This window comes from Pavona decussata, unplaced genomic scaffold (assembly GCF_977016875.1).
Source record: "Pavona decussata unplaced genomic scaffold, jaPavDecu1.1 SCAFFOLD_31, whole genome shotgun sequence".
In the NCBI taxonomy this organism is placed as follows: domain Eukaryota; kingdom Metazoa; phylum Cnidaria; class Anthozoa; order Scleractinia; family Agariciidae; genus Pavona; species Pavona decussata.
In genome coordinates this window covers 187,665-215,457 of record NW_028145454.1, presented here as the reverse complement: position 1 = coordinate 215,457, position 27,793 = coordinate 187,665, and the positions used below count along the sequence as shown (strand labels likewise).

Genomic DNA, 27,793 nt, shown 5'->3' with positions numbered 1-27,793 from the left:
TGGATAATCGATAAAAATGGATCGTTGTGGATAAAATTTGATACTAATTAATTGAGAAATACCGGAAATCGATTAAAAAAAACAACGATATGAATTCTTGTGACTATCGATTTTGATCGATCTTCGTTGTAATTAGAGTTAGATTTTAACTATTTCAACCAAAAAGTATCGAGAAGACAAAAAAAAAACCCTTTGAGCCTTTAGAGCACCAGACGCGGATTAAGTAGGTGCGGAAATTTCAAGATTTCATTTTGCCTTGCCGTCGGAAACTACAATAAAACAAAATTTCTTCCTTCTAACCGGATCGAGTCACAAATATAGTTGACGTACTAGCAGTTATGAGTGTTTTTGATTTGCTACTCTCACTTAGAACCTAAAAGGAAAAGAATTAAATCTCGTGATTATTGACCATTATTGACCATTATTGACCATTGACAGTTGTCGACAAATATTTTAAGACAACTATCGACTTATCGACAAGTTTTCGATGATCGATCAGTCGGTGCCGGATAGTGAGTAATATATGCCTTAAAATTTACGTCTGGATTCCCTTTCACGTGAGTACTGCCTAGCAGTATATGAATGTGAACTTCAAGGTAAGAGTCATTGTCCGTCTTTGATAAGCCTTTGCCAATTATCAAGGCTTAGCATTTCCTTTGAACATCGTTATTTATACATTTCAGTTCCGGACTTTATTGAGCGTTCGAGCTTTGTTTATCAATTATTTTCATGTTCCACAACTCCTCATGAGCGCAATATACTTTTCGTCGGGATTTCGTCGGACCAATTTTTTCTCGACAACCATTGTCTTTGTCATCTCTTATGATTTTAGTGATTTTACGGCTGGGCTCAGAGACATTTTCCTTATTTTTCCTTATGCTGGATGACAATTTTGGATTGCTCGATGCAGGTGGCTTTAAAACTAAAACTCGATAAAACGGTCTAGATCTAGATTAAGTCGATCCTCATGAATCGTTTCCTTCGTCTAGCTAGAGTCTAAGTCACTGGTCACAAGTGACTAAAAACCGATTTGAAAAAAGCAATAAAAACAATAAGCCTACCCCGAATCGACAGCTTATAATTCATGTAAAACCACTAATTGTTCAACACAGCCTAAAACTCTTTCGCTATCCGCTTATAAGTTGCTAAATCAAACAAACATTGCCGGAAATAAAGCTTAGCGTGTGTCAGTGTTTATTTAGCTTCATGCGGATAAAGAACATTCGCATGTTAAACTTTTAATTACGGTAATTCCAGTACTTTATGCCTTTGGAACGCGCGACTACAATGCCTAAAATACAGCTTAGCGTGCGTGTTTATTTAGCTTTTAGGCGGATAAAGGACTTATCAGTAAAGTTTATGGCATTTCCAGTACTTAATGCTTTCGGAACACGCGAATGCAGTATCTAAAATATAGCTGAGCGCGCGAGTTTATATAGCTTTTAGGCGGATAAAGAGACACTTGCAACTTAAAGTTTCGGGAATTCTAGTACTTAGTGTTTTCCGAACACGTGAATGCAATGTCTAAAATGCTAAAATATAGCTTAGCACGCGAGTTTATTTAGCTTTTAAGCGGATAAAGGACGCATCTTAAAGTATATGATAATTTCAATATTAAATGCGTTCGGAACACGCAAATGCAATGTCTAAAATACAGCTTAGCACGCGATTTTATTCAGCTTTTAGGCGGATAAAGGACACATCTTAAAGTATATTGATTCAAGTATTAAATGCTTTCGGAACACGCGAGTTTATAGGAGAGAAACCGTGAAGGGTCGATAATTTTATATATAGTGTATTATAAGGATTCAAAGCAAAAGCATCAACCATTCACTGAAAATTAACTCAGTTATACTAAAAAGAGCTTCGAGGTGGCGGGGATTTTCCACAGTTCAAGAATTCTTGAACGCATATGTTCTGCGCATCTCGGATACATGATCCCGGATCTCGAGTTCGGTGCCTATTGAATCAAAGGTTTTTTTTTGTACGGTTTAGGACTAACAGATCTTAGCAAAGGTTATTGAAATTTAAAATGGAAGTTGGGGACAACCACACATTTTCAGTTCAGGAACAATTAAACTTCAATTTGTTAACAAATGCTATACATTGTTATGTATTTCAAGTTTTTTAGAATTGATCGTTGCTATTTATCGCTGCAAAATGCGTGGTTATCCCTTTTTTCTTCTTGGATTCCAAAAGCTCTTACTAAGATCTGGTTTTCTCGCATAGAGTATCTGAACTCCAAAAAAGATATCTTTCGAGATATTCTAACTCGAGAAGCAACAATCAGGCAAAATAACAATCGAATCGAAAGATATGTGGATCGTTACACCCCTAGTCCATTCTCCCATGAAAGTTAAAAAGTGAACTGCCATTTTAAGAACTACAAAGGAACAACATAATCAGTAAGTGAAACGATTAATCCATGTCTTTAAGGACGGTGCCTCCTAATAAAGTATTTTTGCACAGTTTATGACTATGCAAGAAAAGCAGATCTTAATATAGGCTACTGGAATCCAGAAAAAAATTAGGGGTAGCGGTGCATGTCTTAGAGCTAATTAAGCAACAATTATTCAAAAAAGCAACAAAATATACAAAGCAATTTGCGGCGTTTTTATCCAAACTGAAACTTTATTATCAGTCGAAAAGTGCATGGTTACCCCCAATTTTTGTTTTGGATACCAAGAGCACTTGCTAAGTTCAGCTTTCTCCACATAGTTTTAAACCGCACAAAAATATCCCTGTGTTACTAGGAACCATCCATAGGAAACCCGAGTATCTCGAGATGCGCAGAACGTACACACAGTAACAAAAGTAGGTACCATCCTTAAAATAACTTTGATGGTAACACCAGGTGGAATGTGTTAACGGTGCGTTTATCGACCAAACTGCCAAGTTCTTCCAGCATTGTCATGTATTGTTTCTGTTCTCCGACGTTTCTAAAAATATTACAAGTGTTAAAGTGGAAATAGCATGTAGGTGCTATAGACACGGGTGCGGACCCGTAACACAAGATGACAGCCTTCGCGCGCACAGCACAAAAGAACGCATGACACAGGTGCGCACGCGCAACACAAGATGACAGCATGACACAGGTGCGCACGCGCAATACAAGATGACAGCATCTTATTTGACTTAAGTGGTGTTTTCTTCGACTTAAAATAAAAGACAACTCAGTCAATAACATCTTTCGGTACACTATAAATGTAGACTTAATAGGTAGGAGTACATATACGTTTTCGCATATTATAGCGCATAACTCAATTCCCACTATTACGACCCCTTCCCTTCCCCCCGAACATCACCTCGGGACTGGAACTCTTGACATCAACTTAATAAAGAAAATTTTTGCTGCCGTAGGAAGCCCTGAAGCTTTATTTCAAGTACTAGCAAGAATTAAATTAAGAACACGTCTGAAATAAAGTACACTGGAACCCCGATTTTACGATCGAAAATATTGTTAGATATTTTCGATTTAACGATCAACATTCTGTGTCCCGCCAAATGTTATTTGTAAATCGGGAGTTCATTTACAACGATATCCCGATTTAACGATATGACTTTGCTGTCCCCTTGCCATATCGTAAAATCGAGGTTCCACTGTAATGAAATATATCACAAAGTAGCTATTTCAACGTTGTTTCCCTCCGTTTCCGTCTAATTTCCATCCGAGTTGGTGAGCTTCTAAACGGAAATCTCGGTGCCGCGCTCCATGGAGGAATGAAAAACATAAATTTAACTTCAAGCTGGCATTTCGATGGCAACAGAGAAACGCTGAAGGCCGAAATTCGTCTCTTGCTTCAGTCTCCATGGTATCAAATGAAAGAACTCTATTCATTTATCTATTTCATGTTGCCATGATTCTACCAATCCCTCTAACTAGTTGTATACAAAATACTTGCGACCCATAATTCCTTGGTTTGCTCAGTGATAAAGGGCGACCGCTCAAAACGTCAGCTTTTGTAAATCTTTATGGTGACTCTATTAAGTTAAACTCAGTGTATATCAGGTGAATTCATAAATTTCCAGTTACGGTTACAGCACAGGTGACGCGAGGCCTTTAGCTTCATAGTTGACCCATTCTTCAGATTTTACTTTCGGGCTTTCTGTTTTAGACAGTAGAACAGGAAAAATCATGTTTTCAACGGAGGGACCTTACGAAAACACGACCGCGACGGCAAGGAGAACGTCAAAAAACAAAAGATTTAATGAACAAATCAATGGCTCTGCGCGTCCGTTAAAAAAAAATTATATAGTTTGTTGACGTCCTCTGCAAAACAGGGACCATTCTCGACCCCAGTGCTTACGCTTCTAACAATCATGCGCAGAAGAGCTCTGGAGTCGAGAATGAACAGGGACGTGAAATGACCCTATGCAAAGAAGAACATGGGCACAAAACAGCGAGTTTTTCTGTCTTTTCTGGACTTATAGTTGCTACTTATCACGTTCTAGGATAATTCGCTTTCATTTTGCAAGTTAAACGGGATGGAATATTGAATACTTCTTGCTAAGTGACGTTTTTGTTGGTGTTGCTGTCGTGCTTTTTTTAAGGTCGCCGATGACAACACGAAGGATAATTTGAGTAGAGCGAGGAACGCCAGACATGGAACTGGCGAGTATCTCAGTTGTTTTAAACAGTCAGTGATTCGCGGCTTACGTTCATCCAAAATTTAATGGCTAAAACAAGAAAAGAGCTACTTTTCTATTTTCCGAACTGAATAGCCAAAAATTTATGAACATTTAAAGTTTGGGGAAAATGTCGGTGATGTGGTTCCAAACACTTGTCCTCGATCAATTCACACGAGGTTCCACGTTTTTCTCACATTCTCTCAAACGTCGCTAAAGGTAACCAATAATTTATTAAATTTTACAAAAACAAGGAAGGAGTTTTATATTTTTTAAATTTAAGGTGGGTTTCAACTGATGACAACTTATTTCTTGGCATTGACTAAGTAGATGTTAATTACAGCAATACGTTGTCCGTAAAATTTACATTTGCCGTCTGAATGTAGTCCATATTTGAAAAGCTGTCACCTGTGCTAACAATTACACCAAAAGAGCATGACAAGATTCTCTAGCTGTTATAAACAGCAACTGGAACTGGGAAATGTAGAAAAAAGTAATAAAAATTCACGTTGGAGTTGTGATATTACGAATAAGATGATTATTAGGCCATGATATATAATATATGTATAAAAGGGGAAAATTAGTCAATAAGGAAGGAAAAGTACAATCTTGAGTCTTAAATTAGGCTTACTGAAAACAAAAAAGAGGAACATTAACATTTTTTGTACTATTTTTTATACAATAGTTCTTAATTTAGCTTATTTTCAGCTCTATAGTTTCTTTTACAAAATCATGTTGTTTCGAAAAAGTTTACAGTCTTCATGGTGACGTCAGACAAGCGACGGCTATTTTGCCGTACGTGTCACAGTATTATTATGCGCTTCTGTTTCTATTGACAATATTATAATTAACCGACTAAAGCGAACTACTACGCGAACTGGAAACAACGAAACGAAGACTAGAGAAATGTCGAACGAAAACGTTACAGCCTGCTTAACGCTCATATTAGAACTGCTTATTTTCTGCGCGCGAATTAGTGTATCTGCTTTAAACCAACGCAACGCCATAACGGTGACGGAGCTAACGAAAGGCGACGTTTGGATCCCTGGGCAGACGTCATATCCTATAACATGGACTCAGTCAAAATTCTCCTTTAAATGGAACATAGTACTGTTGGATAATGAACAAAACAAAGTTGCGGATATTTCAACAGGATTAAGCGAATTTAACGAAGTCAAAATGATTCATCGCTGGCTTGTTCCACAGAGTGTTCAGACTGGAAATTACAAAATCAAAATCTGTGCGAGCGCTTCTCCTGACGACTGTGGCAGCAGCGATTCATTCTCGATCCGAAAAAGTGAAGGTAAGAGCAAGTAAAAAAAACATATTCATTTGTCAAAAGTCTTAACTACGTGCGTATGTAGGATGTAGCAGTTTCTATTCATTGCACCTTGGATATTTGAATTGACGTTTTTATCAGCAGTGAAACGTACCGTGCTAGGCCACTGTCGAGGTAAAGGTTGTCGTTGTTCATCGTGATAGATACAATAATAATAATAATAAACTTAAGTATATACTACACAAGCGAATGGTGCTTTTCGCGCGCGCTGATTGGATAGTTCGGATGTAATTAGCCAGATACTATTCACCTCCGAGTAGCCGAAGGGAAACAAGATGGCTTCCCGTTTCGCCACGGTCACCAATTGGTTTGACGGCATTAAATGGTAATTTTTTTTAATCTTTCCAACCTCATATTCTAAGGCGAAAAATCAAAGTTACCGTAACCTGTCGAGCACTATAAAAGTACAAGGTGAAACATCTAATGCTTTGCAACATTGTTTCAAGACAAGAAAAAAAAAAAAAAAAAAAAACAACAGCAATTGAAGAAATAACACCCAAGCAGTTAAACAAGTGCCTCCAGAAGTTCTGCTTATCCTCAAGAAAGCGGGACGGGAATTTTTATAATATAAGAACTCGCTTACCGTGGATGAGCATCGCACGGCGAGATTTTCACCAGTTTAATTTCCGACCATATGTCGGTATAATTATATTGTCAGAAATAAAGTAATTTTTTGGTCCGGTAATTATTCAGCTTATGAGGTTTATTCTAAAACAATTATTTACCTCAGTGTCGGTGAAAGTGATGGATAGTTATCACTATTAATTGAGGGTACAGTCACCTGAGCGAGATGATGCTAGATTTCTTAATTAAAGGTACTTATCTAGATACCAAATTAATGCATCTCTTACAATCAGGTTCTTTGGGTGGCCTCTATTTACAACTTTAGCTTAAAAAAGAACTCAAAATCATTTCAGTTTTGCTGTTAGACCAAGGAAATCAAGAATAAATTACTACGCGTTAGCTTCTGTTACCTTACAGACAGGTAAAAGGCTTGATTTCGAAACGCAAGCTTTGCGAATAAAACGCAGAAGAACACGCCAGTTAGTTGCACGTGGCAGTGACCAACTCGAAAGCCTAAGCTCCTTTGGTCACTGCGCACATTTTACTTTTCACATTTATGTAATTTAATGCTATCTTTATATTACTTTTCTTATATATTGTAACTTCCTTTCGTTGTGAGCCATAAATAGTGCACAATAATAAAAAACCTTAACCTTAACCTTATAGGAACATTACTTACAAGGAGAGACAACAGAGGGCAAGGTCTGCCTCAGATATACGCTATAACTCCGTGTTATGATTCTTACAGTTTTTAATTTAGTCAGATAGAGGGCCACATGTTTACTAGTGTTGTACAACATTTAGTGCCACTCTATTATTAAGATACCTTTCTCTGTCCCTAAAGTGTGCTTCAAATTGTGCTTATTTTATAGGTCATAATTAAATAAAGAAAACTGTATAAGAAGTACGGTGTTTACTTCAATGTTAAAACATTTGCTTTAATTTTAATTACTAGATCCTGGACAGCACGATGAGATTGATTCCCACGCATTTTCCCCGATACAAAATCCCCAAGGAAGGTTTGCTCAAACTAACGCAACGAACCAAAATAAATCACACCCAGACCTCCTCCAACCGCACGAACTGCGCCGCCAGAAGCGCCTGGATCGAGAATGGCTTTATTCTAAGCGCATGACAGATCAGATAAAAGAACAGCGTGAAGGTGAATGTACAATCGAGCGTGTCCACCAGCCCTCAAAAGAGACGTTTGTGGAACGTTATATGAAAAACCGAAGACCCGCCATTTTGACGGGAATGATGGACTCCTGGGAAGTCATGCGGTCCTGGGATTTTTCAAAACTTGGTAAGAGGCGCAGCTGACATAGCCTGACGCAGGCTTTTGATAGTACTGGAAAACCTCGTCTATGGGTTGCGGAAATAAACACTAAACAAGCAGGCCACCATTTTGAGTATTCTTGTAGGCACCCTCATCACAGAGTATTTTCTTAATGACGTTGCCTACTAAAAGAAGCATTTTAATAACTTTACACTTAACTTAAGTTGATAATGATGATGATGATGGAAGAGGACGGTTTTATAAAACAAAGAGACTTTTTTGTGTTCGTTGGAAACTATTTCAATTTCGCAACCAAGTATCCTTTGCAAAAAATAATGCAAAGGCGCTTTGATAACTTATCTATTTGCAGCCCTAGAGAAACCAACCACCAGAGACTCCCAAATGATATTTTGGTCAAATATACAAAGTCAAAATGAAAGGGAAAAGAAAAACAACTTGAACGTGTCCCTTCATCCGAAGTAAACACTGAGAACAGTAGGTCGCTTCAGATCTAGTGATGTCTGCGGCCCCTATTTCAAGTTTCCTTTGTGATTTGCATTGGATATTTTGCACAGTTGTGGTCGTCGAAAATAGGCTCAAATTTCAGAAATACGTTTTCTTCTGATCTCCTCACAGGAAAGGTCCTCACAAAAGGTGTCAATGTTGAAATAATGGAAGATCTTACCCCCTATGAACTATGGAATGATTATCGTAGTCGTTACTCGGAGATGTATAAAGAACCTTCAAAAGTGGTCATGGAGAATGTTGAACAGATTTACCCCGAGCTGCTGGATGATATGAGTTTTCCGAAATTCGTTCAAGATTATATGGAGGTTAGAGCGTTATTCCCTGAAACAGAAAAAGAAGGAAGAGAAAGAAATACTAAGGAAAGAAACAAAAAGTAAAGGAAATAACGCAAAAGAAAAGAAGAGTATTAAATTTAAAAAATTCCTATTAGACCCCAACGTCCCACGTTTAACAGAGATGGAGGCTATGATCTTCGTGCCGTTTTTAATTACTTGTTGTCACGTGACTACACAACATGCAATCACGTGACAACATGGAGCTCGCTTTGCTGATGAAGACTGTGAGACTGACAGTCGAAAGCTACGTTTTGCTCTAATTTCTCAGACCTTGTGACAAGAATTTATTATTATTTAACGTATTCCGAGGTCAGGAATGAATGTACATAGTCATATAGTTTATTTTGTTTTCTATAAACGTGTGCACGGAAGGACAAATTAAAAGTAATAATGTAGTTAGCCATACTTATACAGTCTAATCATCACTAGTTTTCGTTATGCCTTTACAACTGATTTCGAACGTACTCTTTTAAATGGAATAAGCAATCTAAAACGAAAAGTAAAATGCCCTTTTACTTTCAGGTTATAGATGAAGATATTCGCCCATCCCAGCTGTCTCTTGAGTTGGCACCCAAGAGAGCTGGGCATCACTGGAGAGTGCAGGCGTTGAATGCTTCCGTGTGGAGTGCTTTGGTTCTTGGAACAAAACGCTGGGGCCTTTATCCACCATCTCAATACTATGTACCAGGTAGGTTAAATTCGGTACAGCGCTGACTATAGACTGCAGACTATAGAACTCAGTTATAGGGGAGAAGAAAGAGATTACTAGCAGTCTACGCTGACTGCGGCTAAACAACAAAATATTCATCCAAATCTTAGGGCTAAATTATTATGAAATAGATTCAAAACTTAAAAGGTAGTTCAAAAAACGTTTATCTAATTCCTTTAACATTAGGTTTAATAAGGATGCGCCTCTAGTTACCAAGAACACAGCTATAAATTGCTAATTGATGCACCGGTAGTGAGTCTTCTGAATTCCTTCAAAATAACAAATGCCCAATTCGGAATTGCCATTCGGAAGAATGTTTAGAACTAGCCGTACAAAATAGGGCATTCCATTTACAAACGACAAGTGTCTATATATCTGTTGAACTCGATTATGGTTGCGAATCCATCTGGTGGGTACTGGAACAAAAGGTTCCAAGTACAAAGTCCTAATTGCATTGGGCCACATCTAAGCTTGCCAGGCTTGCCAATGTGAACTGAGGCTAATTCAATACTCTCTCCTATTTGCATTAGTATTGGTACATATTTGCGCACTGTTCAATTAAGTGCTCTTAATACAAGGCCTTTCTGTTTTTATTAGGTGTAGTTCATAATGATCATCGGACTCAAAACTCTCAGCAGTCCGAATCATTCACGTGGTGGACATACACTCGGCCTCATTTGCTAGAGGATCACAAACCACTGGAATGTGTACAGGAGCCCGGGGAAATATTGTACATCCCTTCGGGGTGGTGGTGGAGTAATATCAACATTGATGATTCCATTACAGCACAGGTTAGTGATTCATGCAGCGTTTTCGTACAGAAGAACAGCAAACATTTCATTTGATAAGAAAAATTAATTAAATACAATGTACAGAAATGACTGTAACATTTAATTTGCACTCCAGGCCCCGGTTGTTCAAAGAGCGGATAATTTTATCCACTGGATAAGCCACTATGAGGCAAATAAAGATGTGCAAGAATTTCCCTACAGCCCTATAATTTGTGTATAGAGTAGACGCATATGTCTAATTTAAGTATGGGATTGTGTGGAACACTTACCAGAAGTGTTGTTTGGAGTACATTTGCACTGCTGGATAGTGACTTATCCACTGGATAAGGTTATCCGCCCTTTGAACAACTGGGGCTAGTGCAATTACTCTGCGCAAATTACAAGCCAGTCACAAAAAAATATCAAGGAACAATTGCAGTTTTACGCTGTTCTCCTAAAATGTTCGTTGGTATATTGTAGGATGTTCGAAGAAGACCGAAGATTATCGAAGAAATACCGGGTACCGACTTCAGCCGATTATAACTCGATGTCGATATCGATAGACCATAGCGCGTCTAATCTCGAACTCAGATCTCAGTTCTGACCGTTGGAGATCTGGGTACGAGGTTATAGCGCGTCTGGATCACAATGTTCGTCAGACTAGGGACGACTAGAAATTGCAGCTGATACAGCTGGAAATTTCCAAAAAAATAATTTCTTAGAGTAAAACGCTGTAAATCTTGTCTGATTGATGGCATCTTACTTGTGAAGATTTTGTGTGCGATTGCTTAGCTTTCTAAATATGAAATTGCTTGTTCTGTTTTCACCGTAGAAGTCTGTTTGCGATGAAACAAGCATCCAGGCATGCATGAATGAGTTAAAAGAACTGGCGGACAGTGCTGGAGACAACTTCTACGGTGACATTTTCATTCAGTTACGTCATTATTTAGAGAAACACAACCCTGGACTTCTGACTGATGACGACCGTCAGTTCAAGTCTCCTATTAGGGGCCTGGGGACACCTATCAGTGACCTTGGTCATCAGCATCACGAAAATGTGTGGAAGGTAAGATGGTTGTTTGTCTACTACATTATTTGACAGGGGTCTCTAACATCATTATGTGATGTAAACTGAATATCTTAAATTAAATTTACATCAAATTTACAGAAAAATTTTGGAGGTTCAATACGTTACGGTAGACCAGGAACACACCCGTGATATTGAATTTTTGAGAGTTTTTCTTTTTTAATTATAACAAACTTTCTGTTAAAAGCGGGAGGTTGGATGTAGTCCCTTGGTATAAAATTCAGCTTATGTTTTATGAAACAGTCAGCAAATAACATTCTTACTAAGCGAATCAGCCATACTACGACATAGGATCACTCTAAAGATCTATTTTATGGCTGTTTTCACTTTTTATTGATACTATTGATTAAGTGAAAATTAATTTTCATACTGAATTAGGTTTCCACATGACCTCGCTTGGATCGTAAAAATTTGTACCTTAAAAGAGATTTGTAAAACAAAAGTGCCTCTTGATCCCCGATCGAATTTAAAATACTGTATCTTCTCACCAGATGAGGATGTCTTCAAAACTCGGTAGAGCAACTTCCTGTAACAGCTATAATATAGGTATATATGGGTAATGGGGTTTTGGTTCGAAAACGGGCGTGTAGATTTTCACCATTTTCGTGTGAAAACGGGTATGGATCTTAGAAGCTACTGTAGTTCTGCAAACGGTTATGGAGGCTAAGGATCAGTTCTAAAAAAGGGTCCTGGAAAAATAGAAATTTTGGTTCTGAAATAAGGACAGGATTGACAATTCCATGAACCGGTACATTCTGACAAAAATTTCCGACTTAGGGCAACCTCTCTACCCCCAACCCCTTTTATGGTGTCTGATCTTTGCAGTAGTTTTATCTAGTATATAATTCATATTGATATCAAGTTATTAACAATTACAGTTATGTTTTCTTGTCTCTTTTGCCAGGAATACTTCTTGGAAGGGAATGATGCTGCGGTTGAAGAGCCTATCATAAATCAACAAAATACATAAAAAATTGCTACAGCTCAATTGAGAAAGGACTCGTATTCGCGCCCTGATTTAAGATACATAAACAGCTGTTTGTACTGATGGTATAAATCAAACCTCATTCCCTCTAGTAATAAATAAAATTATTTCGGGCATAGCTAGTTGAAGAATTTCTTGTCCTCAGCAATATATATCCCTTTTTCTGACTGGAAGAGACGGTCTCGGGTTGTTTCAAATTTGATGAATTTCAACATTGAATTCGAAGGGAGATCTTCAACATCTACAATTAACCTCTTTAAAACTCTTCAACCATCAACCTAATCTTACGTCTTTTTCTGGCCAATTAAGCTAATTCTGGTGGCTCTTATTTAAATTTCTGCTGACCAGATAAAGACTGTCTTTTTCTTAGCAATAGAACAAACATTCTTTCTGACTGAAGGCGGGCTCTTACGATTTGGGAGACGACCGTACGAATCAGAGTGTGCGAGTGGTTCTTGCTTTTGATTAAATTAGTTCAGTACAGCAATCCAATTGCAATTTCATATTATTTTAATTTGTAGCTTACTTTCACGCGCCAATTGGAAATAAAACTGAGTCAGGAGACTGAGCATTCCAGAACACCGTTTGATATACTATCTTTTTTCTATTCCCTAGATAAAGTGTTATTTTTGCTGTCAAATGGGACAAATTCTAAAAGAATGAGGCAGTTCGTCCTGATTCACAGTATAAGAGGCAGAAGGGGCCGGAAGGATGTGAGAGGCAGAGAGTAGGAGAGATAACGCGGGATAGGGGTTGCAAGGAGAGAAAAAGGGCGGAGAATGGAAAAGGGAGGAGGGGAGAGAGCAGTGGTGCAGAGAATTCCACTATCAAGATCGTTATACGATGGTGATTTAGTTGTTAGATGATGGGATGCATACACAGCATATCAAAACTTGAGAAAACGCCCAAGAAAAGTGAATTACAATGAATCTGAACCTCTTGTTTTAGTGAGTTCTTGAAACCAATTGAATTTGTCAGGCGATTTAAAACGATACATTTTAATAAGTTTGTTGTGCGAGGGGAGTAAAATCCTATCGATAATTTGGTTGGCCATGCAAAAGAACCTGCTGGAGGGAAAGGTCAAGTGCTATGGAGAAAGACTGTTTACACTCACTGAAAAGGTAAACTGACAAATGACCAAAAATTTACGTATTTGACAGCTAGGTTGGGAATTTTGCATAATTATTCTACACTGCAACAAAATTAATGCCCTCGTGGTTTGTGTTGTTTCGATTTCATAAGGCTGAATGATTAATCCGGAGAAGGGGTACCATCAAGGAAACAATTTTCTGATCGTGTGTGGCGGTTTAGAAGACTTAATACTCCTTTTATATGTAACATGTGGGATTTTTCCTCGAGATCGGGTTTATTTCTCTAGCTCAGTAAACAAGAACAACAGACATATTAGGAGCGAACTAAAACTGAGTCTTTCCAAGGAAACAATTTCGGTGACAATCAGCCCGCTTCATCCGCTTCTCAGGATTCGGCCAAATTCAGTTGTGTTCTGAGCAAGCAGCAACAGGGGCTCGAAACAGCTATAAATTTTCCAAACAAGATGAAAACGGAAGATCTTGAAGGTAAGTAATTTTGTTATAATAACTTTATTTATTTTTATTATTTTAGTATAACGTTGCTTATGAAAATGTACTTACAGTACACTAAAGCTTGAACCCGGCATATCTCTCGTTAAAAACCGGCAAACATCGGTCACCGATGAAGCCGAATCAGGACGAATTAAACAATAGCCATGACAGAAATGTAGAAATACCAATAGTATTTAAACTAGATTAGGGATGCCTCATGATTACTCGATGGTGTGTGATTGATAACAGATTTCCGGATTTTCATGATCTATTTCAATTCGCAATGTTCAGTAAGAGTTTGCTTTCGGCTGTGTTTCTTGTAATTTTTTTTTTTTTGTGATTTTGTACATGCATATACTTGCCTTTCAAATGCTGGAACATTAGTTTGAAACTAAGACACCAAACATTGATTCTAGCAGGATGTGATAAGAACGCTTTGAATCCGTGCCTGATCAATTCCCAACGTACTGGCACGCTATCTTTCAGTTTTTATACCGAAATTTGGACATCTGATTTGCTCCACTTCTTACCTTTTAAAATGGTTAATAGTTATTAGAATAAAATTTCTAAAACGGATTTCTATCATGTAAATTTTACAACTAAATCTTCCTTCCTTGATAACAATTTCCATGAATATTTTCCAGCATTCGCTGAGAAGGGCGACAGTTCTCAAGGGCAGGAACCGAAAAATATTGAAATTCTTGATGTTACTGTTAATAGAATACTAAAAGGGTTTCTTTGCAGTTTTAAAGGCAAAAATAACGTAATAAACTGATAAAAGTATTGCCGCGGAACTACAATTTACAGCAATTTACGGTTAACTAAATAGCCATTTCTTTCACGGCCATGCTGTGTGGCTCGATTTTCGGGAGAAAATTGTATCTTTTGAAAACCTTTCTCTCTCAAACTTCAAAAAATCCTGCCTAGCTCAAGGAAAGCTTATGAAGAGAATTGAGAATTAATGTTCAAATATATTTGACACGTTTGTTCTAATTTATAATTGTTTGGCCGAAAAATTGCATTTATGATTCGCAAAAGGAATTTCAATATCTGATACGAAAAGCAGCTAATATTGGTCGTTTCAATAGTAGTTTTAGTGTGGTGTGTTTTCTAGAAGAGATAATAGGAGAATACAACCAGCTTTGAAACGTTTGGGCATTCGGACATTCAGTATCTCGGTCCTCGTTAGTATGTACATTCGAATAAATCGGTCCGGCATCATAAATTTCGTTTAGATGGTTTCTTCAAAAAAGGGAGAGGTAACAAATTTCCGTTTACAATTTTTCAGTCAGTTTTTAGCCAGATCTAGGCGTTCAAATATAGTTCACAGCGGCGCGAAATAAATTGCGATGCGAGTGAATAATAAAGCGACGAGACTGGCACCCTTAATTCTCGTTTTTCCAGCTCGCAGTATTTTACTTTCGCGCTAATCAGTTGCAGTTAGCCTTCATTAATAGGACGCCAGGTAACCATCTTATTAGCCTCTGTTGTTGAACCGTGATATAAACGCATATTATCAGAATTCCCTCCCCATCCCACTGCGATCACCAGTTGAGATTGCAGTCTCTAATAACCTTCTTTAACTGCACTCAAACCGTGTTCTCAAAACAAGAAAAATCACCCTAACTCCGCGTATGAAGCTGAATCGATCGAGTTCACTCAGTCTGGTCACATTGGTGAGAGTGCGCTACCGTTCTCAACTGACTTACGTTAGCCCAACTACCTTAGCCGGAGTCAGTTAATCTTCATTTGGTAATTCTCCGTTTATTCTGCATGATACAAACTTGATTTAAGACTGAATTCAACCTCTCGTTAAACTCCGGCTGTAAACCTTCCCTCGTTCCGTGCCATCAGTGTACCTCATTATTTTTCTAGACTAATGCAGATAACTAATTATTTCGCGAAAACTCTTTTCCCTGCATCGGAGAAATAAATCTTCATGACGTTTCTGCTTTTTTCAATATATAACTACTTCCTTATCTTACTCAATTGTGATATGCGCATTTAATTTCACTCAATTTTTACTTAATAAACTGAGTACCGACTATTTTCATAGCTGTGTTTAATTCAGTGTAGAATTTTAGCTGCAACCGTTTCGTTACTGTAGCCACTCTTTTTGAAATTCATTAGAGAGTTGGCTCAACAAATCCAGCCGACTTTTTTGATATGGCCGTGTTTATTTGTTCAAAGGCAATGAACGAGAACATTGAGCAAAATTAGTAAACCAGCTAGTTGAAACTTACCGAACGTCTCCTCATTCTTCGGTCGGTAAATAAATTTGCCTAAGCCAAGGCTGTTTCATATGTTCGGATTATTTGGTTAAAACCCTAGAAAAAATTTTTATTTCATTCATTATTATTCAAATACACTTCAGACGCAGCTATTGCTATCGAGTAAAGGCTAGCTCGCTTTCTTTCACACTTCGCTGTTGCGAGGCTTTAGGCTATATGCGGTTAAAGAAAACACTAGCTTTTTCACAATTTAATTCGGATTCCTAAGGTCAACAGCCTAACAGCTTGTTATACAATAATTCGTGTTTTCTTTTTAAAAGTTGGAGCTGAACGATCAAAGAGACGCCAAAGCCACAAAACGGACACGTCAGTAAAGATGGAGTTCTTACTGCTCATGCGCAAACGACCAGTCATTTGTTGTCATACTATTTTGGCAAAATTAACAAGTTATCTCAGTAGAAATACAGTACATGAACAAAGATTTACTTTCTCAGTTAGACTGTTTACTTTTAGAGCACTTATAGTAAAAGCAAGCTTCCTGTCATGCGCAGTCAAAAGTAAACACAGGGGCAAAAAGGCGATTCTTTTTAATGTGAAAGAATAATTCAGATTCACATTTTAGTGAAATTTCAATATTCAGAAGAAAAAAAAAAAAACCAAGAAACGCGCTAGATATTTGTGAAAAGAAAGAAGTCAAGATTAGGGAAGAGAAAAGTAACCAATGGCCAATGGATTATTCTTTACCATCTGCAATAAAGATTAACACTGCGGTTATTTGTGAGAGCAAATGAATCTAGATACGATAAAGATCCAGTAATCTTGAAGAATTTCCTCAAAATAATCAGGTTATTATGTCAGCAAAACAGTTTATTGGTGAGTGTCGTGTGGTTCAATTTATTTGAAGCAGTTCAGTAACATTATTAATAATTATGCCTTCACCTGGTATTAGTATCAAAGTGCTTTGCGGACGACTGTGATAATAACTATATGAGTAAACAAAGTTTTAAGAATAGTCAGTTTACCATCCGTCTGTCAGTTGCTCTCGACTGTTAAGCTCACTAATGACTATAGAACGGAATTTGCTGGTGGTCTGATAATTCAATAACGAAGCGGTTAATGCTGCGATAATTGAACGCGTTTTAGTGGAGCAATGGACAAACAACAGAAACAATAGAGCTACGTGATACTACACCGTTTGCAACGCCTCACATTATTGGTCAGGGAACAATTAAAGAACAAACAAAAACACAATGGACCCTAACCGTGGAACAATAGAGCTGTCAATACAGGTCCAAAAAAATTCTAACGACTCTAAAGAGCTGCGCGCTATCTGTAATAATATGGTGGACAAAAAAAACTTGGTCTAACATTAATTGATTCAAGTTGATTGCAGGCATTCAACTTTGAATCATCTCTAATACGGCATTTGAGAAAGACACAGTCTATTCGATATTATTTATATATATTTAAAGAACGAACTAAACGAAAATTTCAACCATTGCTTCTTACTACTTCGGTTTGTTAGTTTTGATAGTTATCATGCCAGTCTCCTGTTCCGGTGGATGCTTACGTCACTTATACACGAAAAAATTCTCGCCCATCTCTCAGCCTTATGCCCCTCGATATCGACTTTACATCACAACCCTACTTCGGTATACAGAACGAAGGTTGTTATTCTCTTGCCTTTGAATTTAAAACGCTACGATGTACGGAAAGCCCATGAAATCTCCCCCAGCAGTAACTCCGCGTGGCGGCGTGCGTTTTGTTGCCGTGTTACTGATGTGTTGTGCCACTCTCGTTCATATCTCCGCCATGAATGAAAATCCCGAAGGATTACGTCGAGGAGAAGTCCAAAACTCCGAGCGAGTCTCTGCTGATGGCGCTGAAGCAGCCGGAAAGGAGTCCTTGCTGCATCGCGAACGAAGAGCTGTTAAAAATATTTCGGAGTTGGAAAAACGACTGCAAGCCATGGAAGAAAGGTATGCTCTCAGTTGCTTCCATAGTCTTGCAATTTCAAATTAACTGAAACTAATATAAGAATGCAGAATATATTGATATATTTTTTTAAAAAGGAAGTTTGAAATGAAGTGAAGAATTTGCGATGAACTCAGTCTGCCGTTCGTCAGCATAATTAAACCTTTTCACTATGTAAGAGAATCACTTTGTCTAATATTTGCGGAGCTATGTACAGAAAATTTAGATCAGAGTTTCCGGTTAGTAACCGCACTGTGAGAGATTTTTGTCTATTTAATTTGGAGTATAAAAGAAATTGATTACTATTTTATTCCCAAGATGAAAGACTCGTTATGATGAGAAAACATTTTGAACTTATGAATGTGTGAATTCCATAAATCATATCACCAGAGATGAAGAAAATTTTAGAGTTTAATATTTGAATTCTGGAAACGGACTCAAATCCGTTTTCTGGACTTGTTCTTCTTTTTTCTTTGGCTAAAATATGCAAAAATTCAGGTATTTGAACAGGTCATTACAAGACACGTTTTGCTACAAATAATCGTAAAATATGCGCAAGAATAAACCAAAAAACTACGTCATAAGCAAACTAGACTTTTTGAAGGATGGAATGTTACCATGTCAACTTAGTGAATCATCCTTTCAAGGTTTCCTTTTTAGCGCGAAGAAGGAGAAGGATCTTAGGCATTGTAACCGTGTTATCTTTTTCTCCTTTTTGCATTCTTTTTATTCCCCTTTTTTTTTCACTTTTCTTATTTTTATTAAGTGCTTCTTTATTTTGCTCCTTGTTCATGATATTTTCCTTCTTTTCTTCTTTTCTCTTTCATTCTTCTTCTTCTACTCAGGTTTACATTCAGTTTTTTTTTTTAATTTTTCTTTTCACTCTCTTCCTTCCACTCAGCCGCCCCTCCTTTTTCCTTTTTTTTTTTCTTGTTCTTCTTTCTTTCTCACTCTTTTCCTTCTTTTTCGCTTCCCCTTTTTTTGGCCTTCTTCTTCTTCTTCTTCTTCTTCTTCTTCTTCTTCTTCTTCTTCTTCTTCTTCTTCTTCTTCTTCATCTTGTTGTTGTTGTTGTTGTTGTTCTTCTTCTTCTTCTTCTTCTTCTTCTTCTTCTTCTTCTTTTTCTTCTTCATCTTCTTCTTCTTTTTTTGTTTCTCAATCGTTTCCTTGTACTCAGCTTTCCCTTCATTTTGCCTTTTTTCCTTCTTCTTCTTCTTTTTTTCTGATCGCTCTTTTTCATCTTCTCAGCTTCCCCTCCATTTTGCTTTCTTCTTCTTCTTGTTCTTCTTCTTGTTCTTCTTGTTGTTGTTGTTGTTGTTGTTGTTGTTCTTCTTCTTCTTCTTCTTCTTCTTCTTCTTCTTTTCCTTCTGTCTCACTCTTTTCCTTGTACTCAGTTCCCCTCCTTTTTACCTTTTTCTTCTTCTTTCTTCCTTCTTAATCTTTTCCTTCTTCTCAGCTTCCCCCCCTTTTTTACCTTTTCTTTCTTCTACGTTTTTCTTTGTCAATCTTTTCGTGGTACTTAGCTTTCCCAGTTCGACTTCTTCATTTCTGTCCCACCCTTTTCCTTCTTCTTAGCTCCCGTTTCCATTTTTCTTCTTCTTCTATTTCTCTGTCTCAATCTTTTCTTTTTTCTCAGCGTGCCATCCTTTTTGCATTTTTCTTCTTCGTCGTTTTTCTTTCTCAATCTTTTCCTTCTTCGCGACGTCCCCTCATTTTTGCCTCTTTCTTCTTCTTCTTTTTTCTTTCCCAATCTTTTCGTTATACTCAGCTTCCCTTCTTCAACTTCTTTCTTTCTTTCTCAACTTTTTCCTTCTTCTTAGCTTAACTGCCTTTTTCCTTTTTCGTTTTCTTCTGTTGTTCTTTCTCTCTTTTTTTCTTTCTACTTAGCTTCCCCTCCTATTCCCCTTTTTCTTCTTCTTCTTTTTTCGTTCTCAATTTTTTCCTTCTTCTTAGGTTCTTGACTTTTTTCTTTCTTTTTCACTAAGTCTTTTTTTATTTAAGTTTTTGTTCATTTTCCCTTTTTCTTGTTCTTCGTCCTCGTCTGCCTTATTTGTTCTTGCTCGTCTTCTTCTTCTTCTGTAAAACCTCTTAAGTTCCCATTCTAGATCTTTTATCTTCTTTATCTTTTTCTTGTTCGTCTAAACTCTTCGTCTTTTTCTTGGTAGTTTTGTCTTTTTATTTAACTTCTTCTTCTTTTACCCCTTGTATACTCGTCTTGCTATACTTAAAATTCATCTTTAAAATTCATTCATTCACTTTTTCCTTTTTCTCAATCTTCTTCTTCTTCTTCTTCTTCTTCTTCTTCTTCTTCTTCTTCTTCTTCTTCTTCTTCTTCTTCTTCTTCTTCTTCTTCTTCAGTCATCTTACTATTCTTAAGTTCTTCTTTGTTGTTTTCTTCCTCTTCTTCTTCCTTTTTCCTTCTCACTTTTTTTCTAGTTAAGGTCTCCATCGTTTTGTCTTCTTCTTCTTCGTGTTCGTCTCCTTCTTCTTTTCGTCCTCTCCTTGTTGGGTTCTTCTTCTTTTTTTTTACTTCATCACCATCATCATCTTCTTCTGTTCCTTCTCTCTCTTCTTCTTTTGCTTAAGTTATCCTTGTCTTCTTGTTGTTATTTTCTTGATTTCTTTCCTTTTTTTCTCGCTTTTCGTCTTGAACTAAGGTCCCACCTTCTTTTTGACCACTTCTTCTTTTTTTCTTTTCTTTCTCAGTCTTCTTCCTCTCTTTTGGTTTTCTTTTTTTTGTCTTCTTCTTCTTCTTCTTCTTCTTCTTCTTCTTCTTCTTCTTCTTCTTTTTCTTCTTCTTCTTCTTCTTCTTCTTCTTCTTCTTCTTCTTCTTCTTCTTCTTCTTCTTCTTCTTCTTCTTCTTTTTCTCCTTCTTCTTCTTCTTCTTCTTCTTCTTCTTCTTCTTTTTCTCCTTCTTCTCCTTCTTCTTCTTCTTCTTCTTCTTCTTCTTCTTCTTCTTCTTCTTCTTCTTCTTCTTCGATCTTCTTCTTCTTCGATCTTCTTCTTCTTCTTCTTCTTTTTCTTCTTCTTCTTCTTCTTCTTCTTCTTCTTCTTCTTCTTCTTCTTCTTCTTCTTCTTCTTCTTCTTCTTCTTCTTCTTCTTCTTTTTCCTCCTCACTTTCTTTGTTCTTCTTATGTTCTTATGTTTGTGATAAAGAAAACGAGCTCGAACGACTAGTACCGGATCCAGTTCTTTAAAATGGTGCCTTTAGTCTGAAGAATAACCAGTCTGGCCGGCCTGTTCTGACACTTTAAACTTTACTAAGTCATGTTATGTGGGTTCACATATACTTTATCATACCTAGCTACACAATAGCTCTAATTATAACGTAAACTTAATCATTAAAGCCGTATATATCTTGCCGAATTGTGTTAAAACTCTGGATGACGAATTACAACTAAAACATAACCCCCAGTCCCATAAATGGTGGCTGCCTTCTAAGGCTTGACCGTTCCCTAACTGTTGTATCTTTTTGTCACAGACACAACAAAACTACAAGCTCAATGGAAAAACGATTTCAAGAAATGGAGACAAAGTTCATGAAAAGGTATATTTATTCTTAATAGCTCTGAAAGGACTCATAATTTTCTGCTGTGTGAGCTTTTAATTATATCTATTTTTTTGTTTGATCTTTCGTTTGATTTTAACTGATGTGTTGTAACGGCAACCTCAAAAATTTATAATGCAGCATCCTAGTGTAAACATTTTGTCCTTATATTTCATTTGTTCATCAATGGTCACATTTAGCATACCATTCTAAAGCTATAACCATGCTTCGCAGCATTATAAAGACAGTGTCGTCATAAATTGTTACTTAATAGTTAATTTGTTGTCCTGTCAAAATTCAGGGTTTAATTTACGGCTTTGTATACATTCTGATTGGCAGCGTACAATAGAGAAATGTGCTGCTCAGTTTGGTTCCTTATCTTAGTGTGAAAGGTTTCTAATTGGCTAATACATTTGTCCACTCTCGATCTCTCTGCAGACTTGATGCCATGGTGCACGTTCCACCTCGATCAAGTGACTCGTCGCTTTTGGCGTACCTTCTTGGTTGGTATACTTAAAAGTAGTAAAATACATGTCTCAAAAAATAGCTTTTGTTTTAACTAAGTGCCAAAACAACACCAAGGACGAAATGATTACTTAGTCACTGCTTAGTGACGTGACTCGCCTGAATCAGCTTGAGAAAATACTGATTTAAAATAATAATAATAATAATAATAATAATAATAATAATAATAATAATAATAATAATAATAGTAATATTTAATGAGAACTCTTTATTAAGTTAAACATATTTCAAGCAAATTGCTATTCACAAGTTAAAAGTAGAAAAAAAGAACTATTAAAAAACTATTTAAAATTTATTTCGATGAAAAAGAGACAACTTTCAAGCCGATTTTTTTTGATATAGTTACTATGCTATTCTTATTAAAAAAAGATCAATCATATATACAAAGTTAAAAATCTTAAAAAAAAGGAATAAAAACCAACATCAAATGGAAGGCTAACAAGAAAAATAAGAAAAACTAAAAACTAAAATTATGTTCTCAATGTTTTTAACGAATGTTTGCATGTCCTTTCTCGATGTCAAGGTCAATGTCCGTCAATTCTAGATGGATCCTCCTTGTAGCTCGCGAACCTCTTAATCATAGTAATGCTGATCTCAGCAACGCAAAGGACACCCTTGCCCTGATCCATTACATAGTAGTCGCATAGCTCTCGCCCTTCTTTGTAGCAACTAACTCAGCCAGCCTACTATGGTATCGCTTGCATTCCACCGCTATTCCACCTGTCGTGCTATAAACTAATGGCGTGAATGTGGATTGCTCCACTTCTAAAATTCGGCTAGCATACCGGCGCTTCTTTTCCGTTTCATGTTGCCTGTAAATCTGGTTAAGATCCATATCCCTGTAGGAGTCAGCATTTCTAACGTCAAAGAAAGCCGACCTCTGTCTCTCCCAGAACCCCCTGGCCACAATATCGAGCCGCGCATCAGAAGCGGTGTTGGCTCCCCTATTGAGCTCTTCTCCTGTGATGTCTTGCAAAACTGGTTCAGTTTCTACGCCATTACACACCATGCGAAGCATTTCCGCCTCCAGATCCCTCAGTTCATTATGGCGTTGGATGACAAAACCGCCCCTTTTGCATATCATAGCGTGATCCACATAATAATAATAATAATAATAATAATAATAATAATAATAATAATAATAATGATGATGATGATGATGATGATGATGATGATGATGATGATGATGATGATGATGATGATGATGATGATGATGATGATGATGATGATGATGATGATGATGATAATAATGTTTATTTCTTATATTGCGCAGTCTAACATACAATAAAGATATGATCGAATGCGTATTACAACAATAAAATCTTAAATGGCTAATCTAAATAATAACAACAATAATAGTTGGAACTGCCTCCATGAGAGGTAACCTTTTGAAGTGTATCAGCAGTATTCGGAAGCATTTTGTGGAAAAATGAGTCTGGTTTATGATACCAATTACAATTACGTGAAAATACGTTTAGAGCTTTAGAAATGTAATAGAGAGAAGCCAGTTTAACACTTAAAAAGGTCTGTCAATGTGCACTTGTTCTTCATTTTATTTCAGTGAGGGATGGTCGATATCATGGTATGGGACAAATGGGACCACCTGGACCCCCAGGAAAAACAGGACCAAAAGGTATAACAAGGACTGTTGCTTATAATAATTAATAATGAAAAGTGTGTAATCCCCTTAACCAAAGGGTTAACTTTGAATCAACATTTCAAATGATAAATTAAAATTAGGTGTTTACAAGCCTACTTAACCTTAGGACTTGCGATAACTAGGGGGATTGCTGTTTTTCAGCATGGATTTGAACTAAACAAGTGTCTTTTACTTTTCTTTCTGTTCCTAAAGGAGACCAAGGAGCTGTCGGGAGGACTGGAGAAAAAGGATCTCATGGGCAAAAAGGGCAAGCAGGGAAGTCTGGGGTCAAGTATGTGCGCTGGGGAAGGACCACATGCCCTAGTGGAGCTGATATTGTCTACAAAGGTACAAGGATTATATTACGATCTCTTTAATTTCACTCAAAAGCATTTTAATGTATACAAAATAAGCTTTATGGCGAATGTATCAGGGAAAATGTTTACTACGAACGGAAAATGAACAAGATCACTTTGGAATCTTCTTTCAAGGAGTTAAATTGAGAAAAAATATTACTACTTTTAATTTAGAGCAGATTTCATTTGAATGTTGTGAAATCAAAACTTACCTTTATAAGCAATAAACCAACCAGAAACTGATCAGAACTCGAAGCATGTACACGTGACTTGCGTAAAAATGTGCAAAGTTTCGCAAAGCAAAACCAATGAAGGCTCAAATAAGAGCTCATGATGAACCAATGTGAGAATTGAATAAGAGGACAATCACGTGCACATACGTGGAATTTGGAATCAGAGAAGGAGCAAGTCAGGAAAGGGGTATTAGACTGTTTATTTTCTCTCGAGATCAGTAGAACTAGCAAAATCTTTATAATTATCGTCACACAAACTAATTAACGTATTCCCAAGCTCGTAAGTGCCCCTGGAACTTGCTGCATCCATACTGGTCGCGGATTCCCCGATTGCTAGGCACAATCTCAATTAACGGTAGCTGGGATTACAATCACTCAGTGTGAAAGTAAGATAATTAAGGTCTATAACTTGAGTTTATTTACAAAAATGTAAATTCAGTTTCTGGCGACGAACAAAGACCCAAAATAATCTCGTTACCTAGCACTTTTTGTGGTTTTTTTTTGCAGTGTTAACTCATGCTAATTTTCTACTTGCTGTTGTTAGGTATAATAGGTGGTGAGAGTTATAGCCACTACGGTGGTGGAGTAAATTACCTTTGTCTTCCAAACAATCCAAAGTATGACAAGTATAAAAGCGGCGTGCAGGGCATGGGATATGTGTACGGTACAGAGTATGAAGTCGGTCTGTACAATGGGGATCCTTTCAAGAAAAGTCTCCGTGACCATGATGCACCTTGCGTTGCGTGCTTCGCCAAGTCACGTGGTTCAATGCTGATGATGCCTGCACGGAATGACTGCCCATCTGGCTGGACTGAGGAGTATCATGGGTACCTGATGACTGGAACCTACAACCACAAGAAATCACGTGACTACATCTGTGTTGACGGTGATCCAGAGTACGTTGCTGGTAGCGGAGCCAACAAGGATGGTGCCTTGCTGTACCCTGTGGAAGGGATATGTGGCTCACTCCCATGTGGTCCATATGTCAACGGACGCGAGTTTACATGCGCTGTTTGCACCAAGTAACGAGTCAGAGAGCTCGCCTTTTACATTGGTTGTCACTGAGCTACAGCAAGAAAAAAATTACAGTGATTTAATAAACTAATGTGATTTACCGTACACTAAAGAAGAAACTAGATAATATGCGCCGCTTAGAATGGGTTAGTGAGCAAGCAAAGCTTCTCTCCATATTGGTGTATAAAAAAAGTAGTGATAATAAATATAACGTACAATCATTGATAAACGTCTGCTTTCTTCACTTACTCATTAAATATTCTAAAGTCCTTGATACTTTTCAGGGGCACCCAGCTGCTCCTTTCGGTAATGCACCTATCATCGGTTATCTTCTAGAGAGCTATCCTGGGTAATTAGGTTGATTAATTTCAGAAAATCTCCAGTCTCCACACTCTTGGATTGATAGAGCATCGAAGAGGTTTAGGGTATCTTTTTGAAGCTGCTTAAGTTCCGTACATAACCGATTAACTGATTGACAATTAGTCTAAGTCGTACTAGAGTAAATTGATTGGTTTAGGGCCATGGCAATCATTATACCATGCCCACAAATTTGGTTATTATACGCGTTAGCAATGAAAAAAAATATCACTAAAAGCTTTTTAAAAGATTTAGCAAGATTTCATTGTTTTTCTAGTAAAACGCGATGAAAATATAGGTAACTTTCGAACTAAAAAGGTAGAGGAGCTATTTTCAGATGCAAAGTCAGATGGATTGAGAAAGGACGAAATGGTTTTTCAACCTTGAGAAAAAGAACTATGAAAAAAAAAATCACAACTAAGTATTAGTGAGGAAGAAATTGCATCAGATTTCAGACAGATAAATAAAGAAATTGTACGCTTTTTTACTCGGTTTTACAAATCAAGTATTAAGGCTCATCAAGAAAGTGCTGTACTGGGAAAATTTCAGAGCTTTGTAGAAAGTTTGAAAACCTCGTCTCTTTCCAAACACGAAGATGAAGAGCTGCATGGAACATAATCTATTAAGCATTGATGAACTAAATAAATCTCTGTCAGTGAAAGATTTTCATAACAACAAAACGCCAGGTGAAGACAGCTTCACAAAAGAATTTTATGACACCTTCTTTGATCTTTTAGGCAATTCTCTTTTGGACTCCTTTAATGCTGCGTTTCAGCATGGAAAGTTATCTGTTACGGTCCGTGCACACTTCGGCCAATCTAATTTTTGATTTTTCCAACCAAAACGGAAAAAGGAGAAATTACTTATCCTGTTAATTCCTGTTATGAAACTTAACCCCGAATATGCGCCAAAAAATCTAACTAAAACCTTTAAGGCGCTATTTTAGTTGCATTAAAGAGCATATTTTGAATTCTTATAGGGATTACCGCTGTACACTCGTTCCCGGACATCTGTTCCCCGTTCTCTGTTTCCGGTTCCTGGTTCCCCGTTCCCCGTTCCCCGTTCCCCGTTCTCCGTTCACCGTTCCCGGTTCCCGTTCCCGGTTTCCGTTCCTGGTTTAAGTAATATCCACCGTACTGTCGATCGATTAAAATGAAAAAAAAAAAAAAATTCTTGTGACATTTTCCTATTTTTCATGTGGAAATAGAATAATGGAAAATTAATTAGACGATATCTATGCCATTTTTCAATTTTTTCATTTTTTGAACAAAATGAAAAAAATGAAAAAATGGTGTGAATAAATATCTTTTTTTCATTTTTCTGTTTTTCTATTGTTTGGGGTAAAACGGAAAAATAGAAAAATTAACTAGGACTCGGAGATTACTTTATTTTTCTCGCTTTTCAACAATAACAAAAAAATAAAGAAGCAAAATAGTTTTTAGCCGTTAACAGTAAATTTTTGTATTTTTGAATTTAACGTCAAAATTAGAAAAATGGAAAAATGATCGATTTTTCTGACCATCTTCTTTTTTTCTATTTTATTCTGTACTTTAAAATATGTAAATATGATAAGGATAAGTAATATCTCCTTTTTTCGTTTTTGAAAGTTTTGAAGAAAGTTTTAAATGATTTCCGTGATATCACTGGCCTCCGATTAAATAAAAAGAAAACAAAAGCAATGTGGATAGGTTCAAATAAAAACAATAGAACTAAACCTATGGGTTTCCAATCTTATCAAGAACCAATCAAAATTTTAGGGACGCATCTATTATATGATAAAGACAGAATCGATAGCTTAAATTTCTTTGTGAAAATTTACAAGATGGATGCTAAACTAAATATGTGGCAGACACGAGATTTAAGTTTATTTGGACGAACAATGTTAGTTAAGGCCTTGGGCACATCGAAGCTAGTGTATGCGGCCTCTGTGCTATGCGTCCCAGAAGTGGTTGTTAAAACGGTCCAAGAAAGAGTACTTAAGTTCCTGTGGAAAAATAAGGGAGAGTAAGTAAAACGATCAGTTGTCATGCAATCCCTCTATTATGGTGGATTAAACTTCCCAAACTTTCGCACAGTGGTAAAATCGCTACGTTTAAGTTGGTTGGGTAGATTTTTAAA

The 27,793-nt window shown here is 37.0% G+C and overlaps 2 protein-coding genes across 4 annotated transcripts; both read left to right on the top strand.

Annotated features, from left to right (window-relative positions):
• The first annotated feature begins 319 nt into the window (after nt 1-319).
• On the top strand, nt 320-12,798 carry LOC146484696 (uncharacterized). 3 transcript variants are annotated; one of them, XM_085104431.1, is made up of 8 exons: nt 320-596; nt 5,833-5,929; nt 7,485-7,832; nt 8,442-8,638; nt 9,191-9,356; nt 9,975-10,168; nt 10,980-11,213; nt 12,139-12,798. In XM_085104431.1, exons 1-8 carry the CDS (start codon nt 579-581, stop codon nt 12,202-12,204), a joined length of 1,320 nt encoding a protein of 439 aa, XP_084960557.1. In that variant the 5' UTR covers nt 320-578; the 3' UTR covers nt 12,205-12,798. The 3 variants fall into 3 exon arrangements, with proteins under 3 accessions (XP_084960557.1, XP_084960556.1, XP_084960555.1); XM_085104430.1 differs by having other exon boundaries at nt 321-596; nt 5,780-5,929; XM_085104429.1 differs by lacking the exon at nt 320-596 and having other exon boundaries at nt 4,357-5,929.
• A 4,805-nt stretch (nt 12,799-17,603) lies between these two features.
• Nucleotides 17,604-25,547, top strand: LOC146484695 (uncharacterized). The gene is made up of 6 exons (XM_085104413.1): nt 17,604-18,012; nt 21,486-21,551; nt 21,990-22,054; nt 23,638-23,709; nt 23,929-24,063; nt 24,849-25,547. Exons 1-6 carry the CDS (start codon nt 17,738-17,740, stop codon nt 25,328-25,330), a joined length of 1,095 nt encoding a protein of 364 aa, XP_084960539.1. The 5' UTR covers nt 17,604-17,737; the 3' UTR covers nt 25,331-25,547.
• The last annotated feature ends 2,246 nt before the right edge of the window (nt 25,548-27,793 follow it).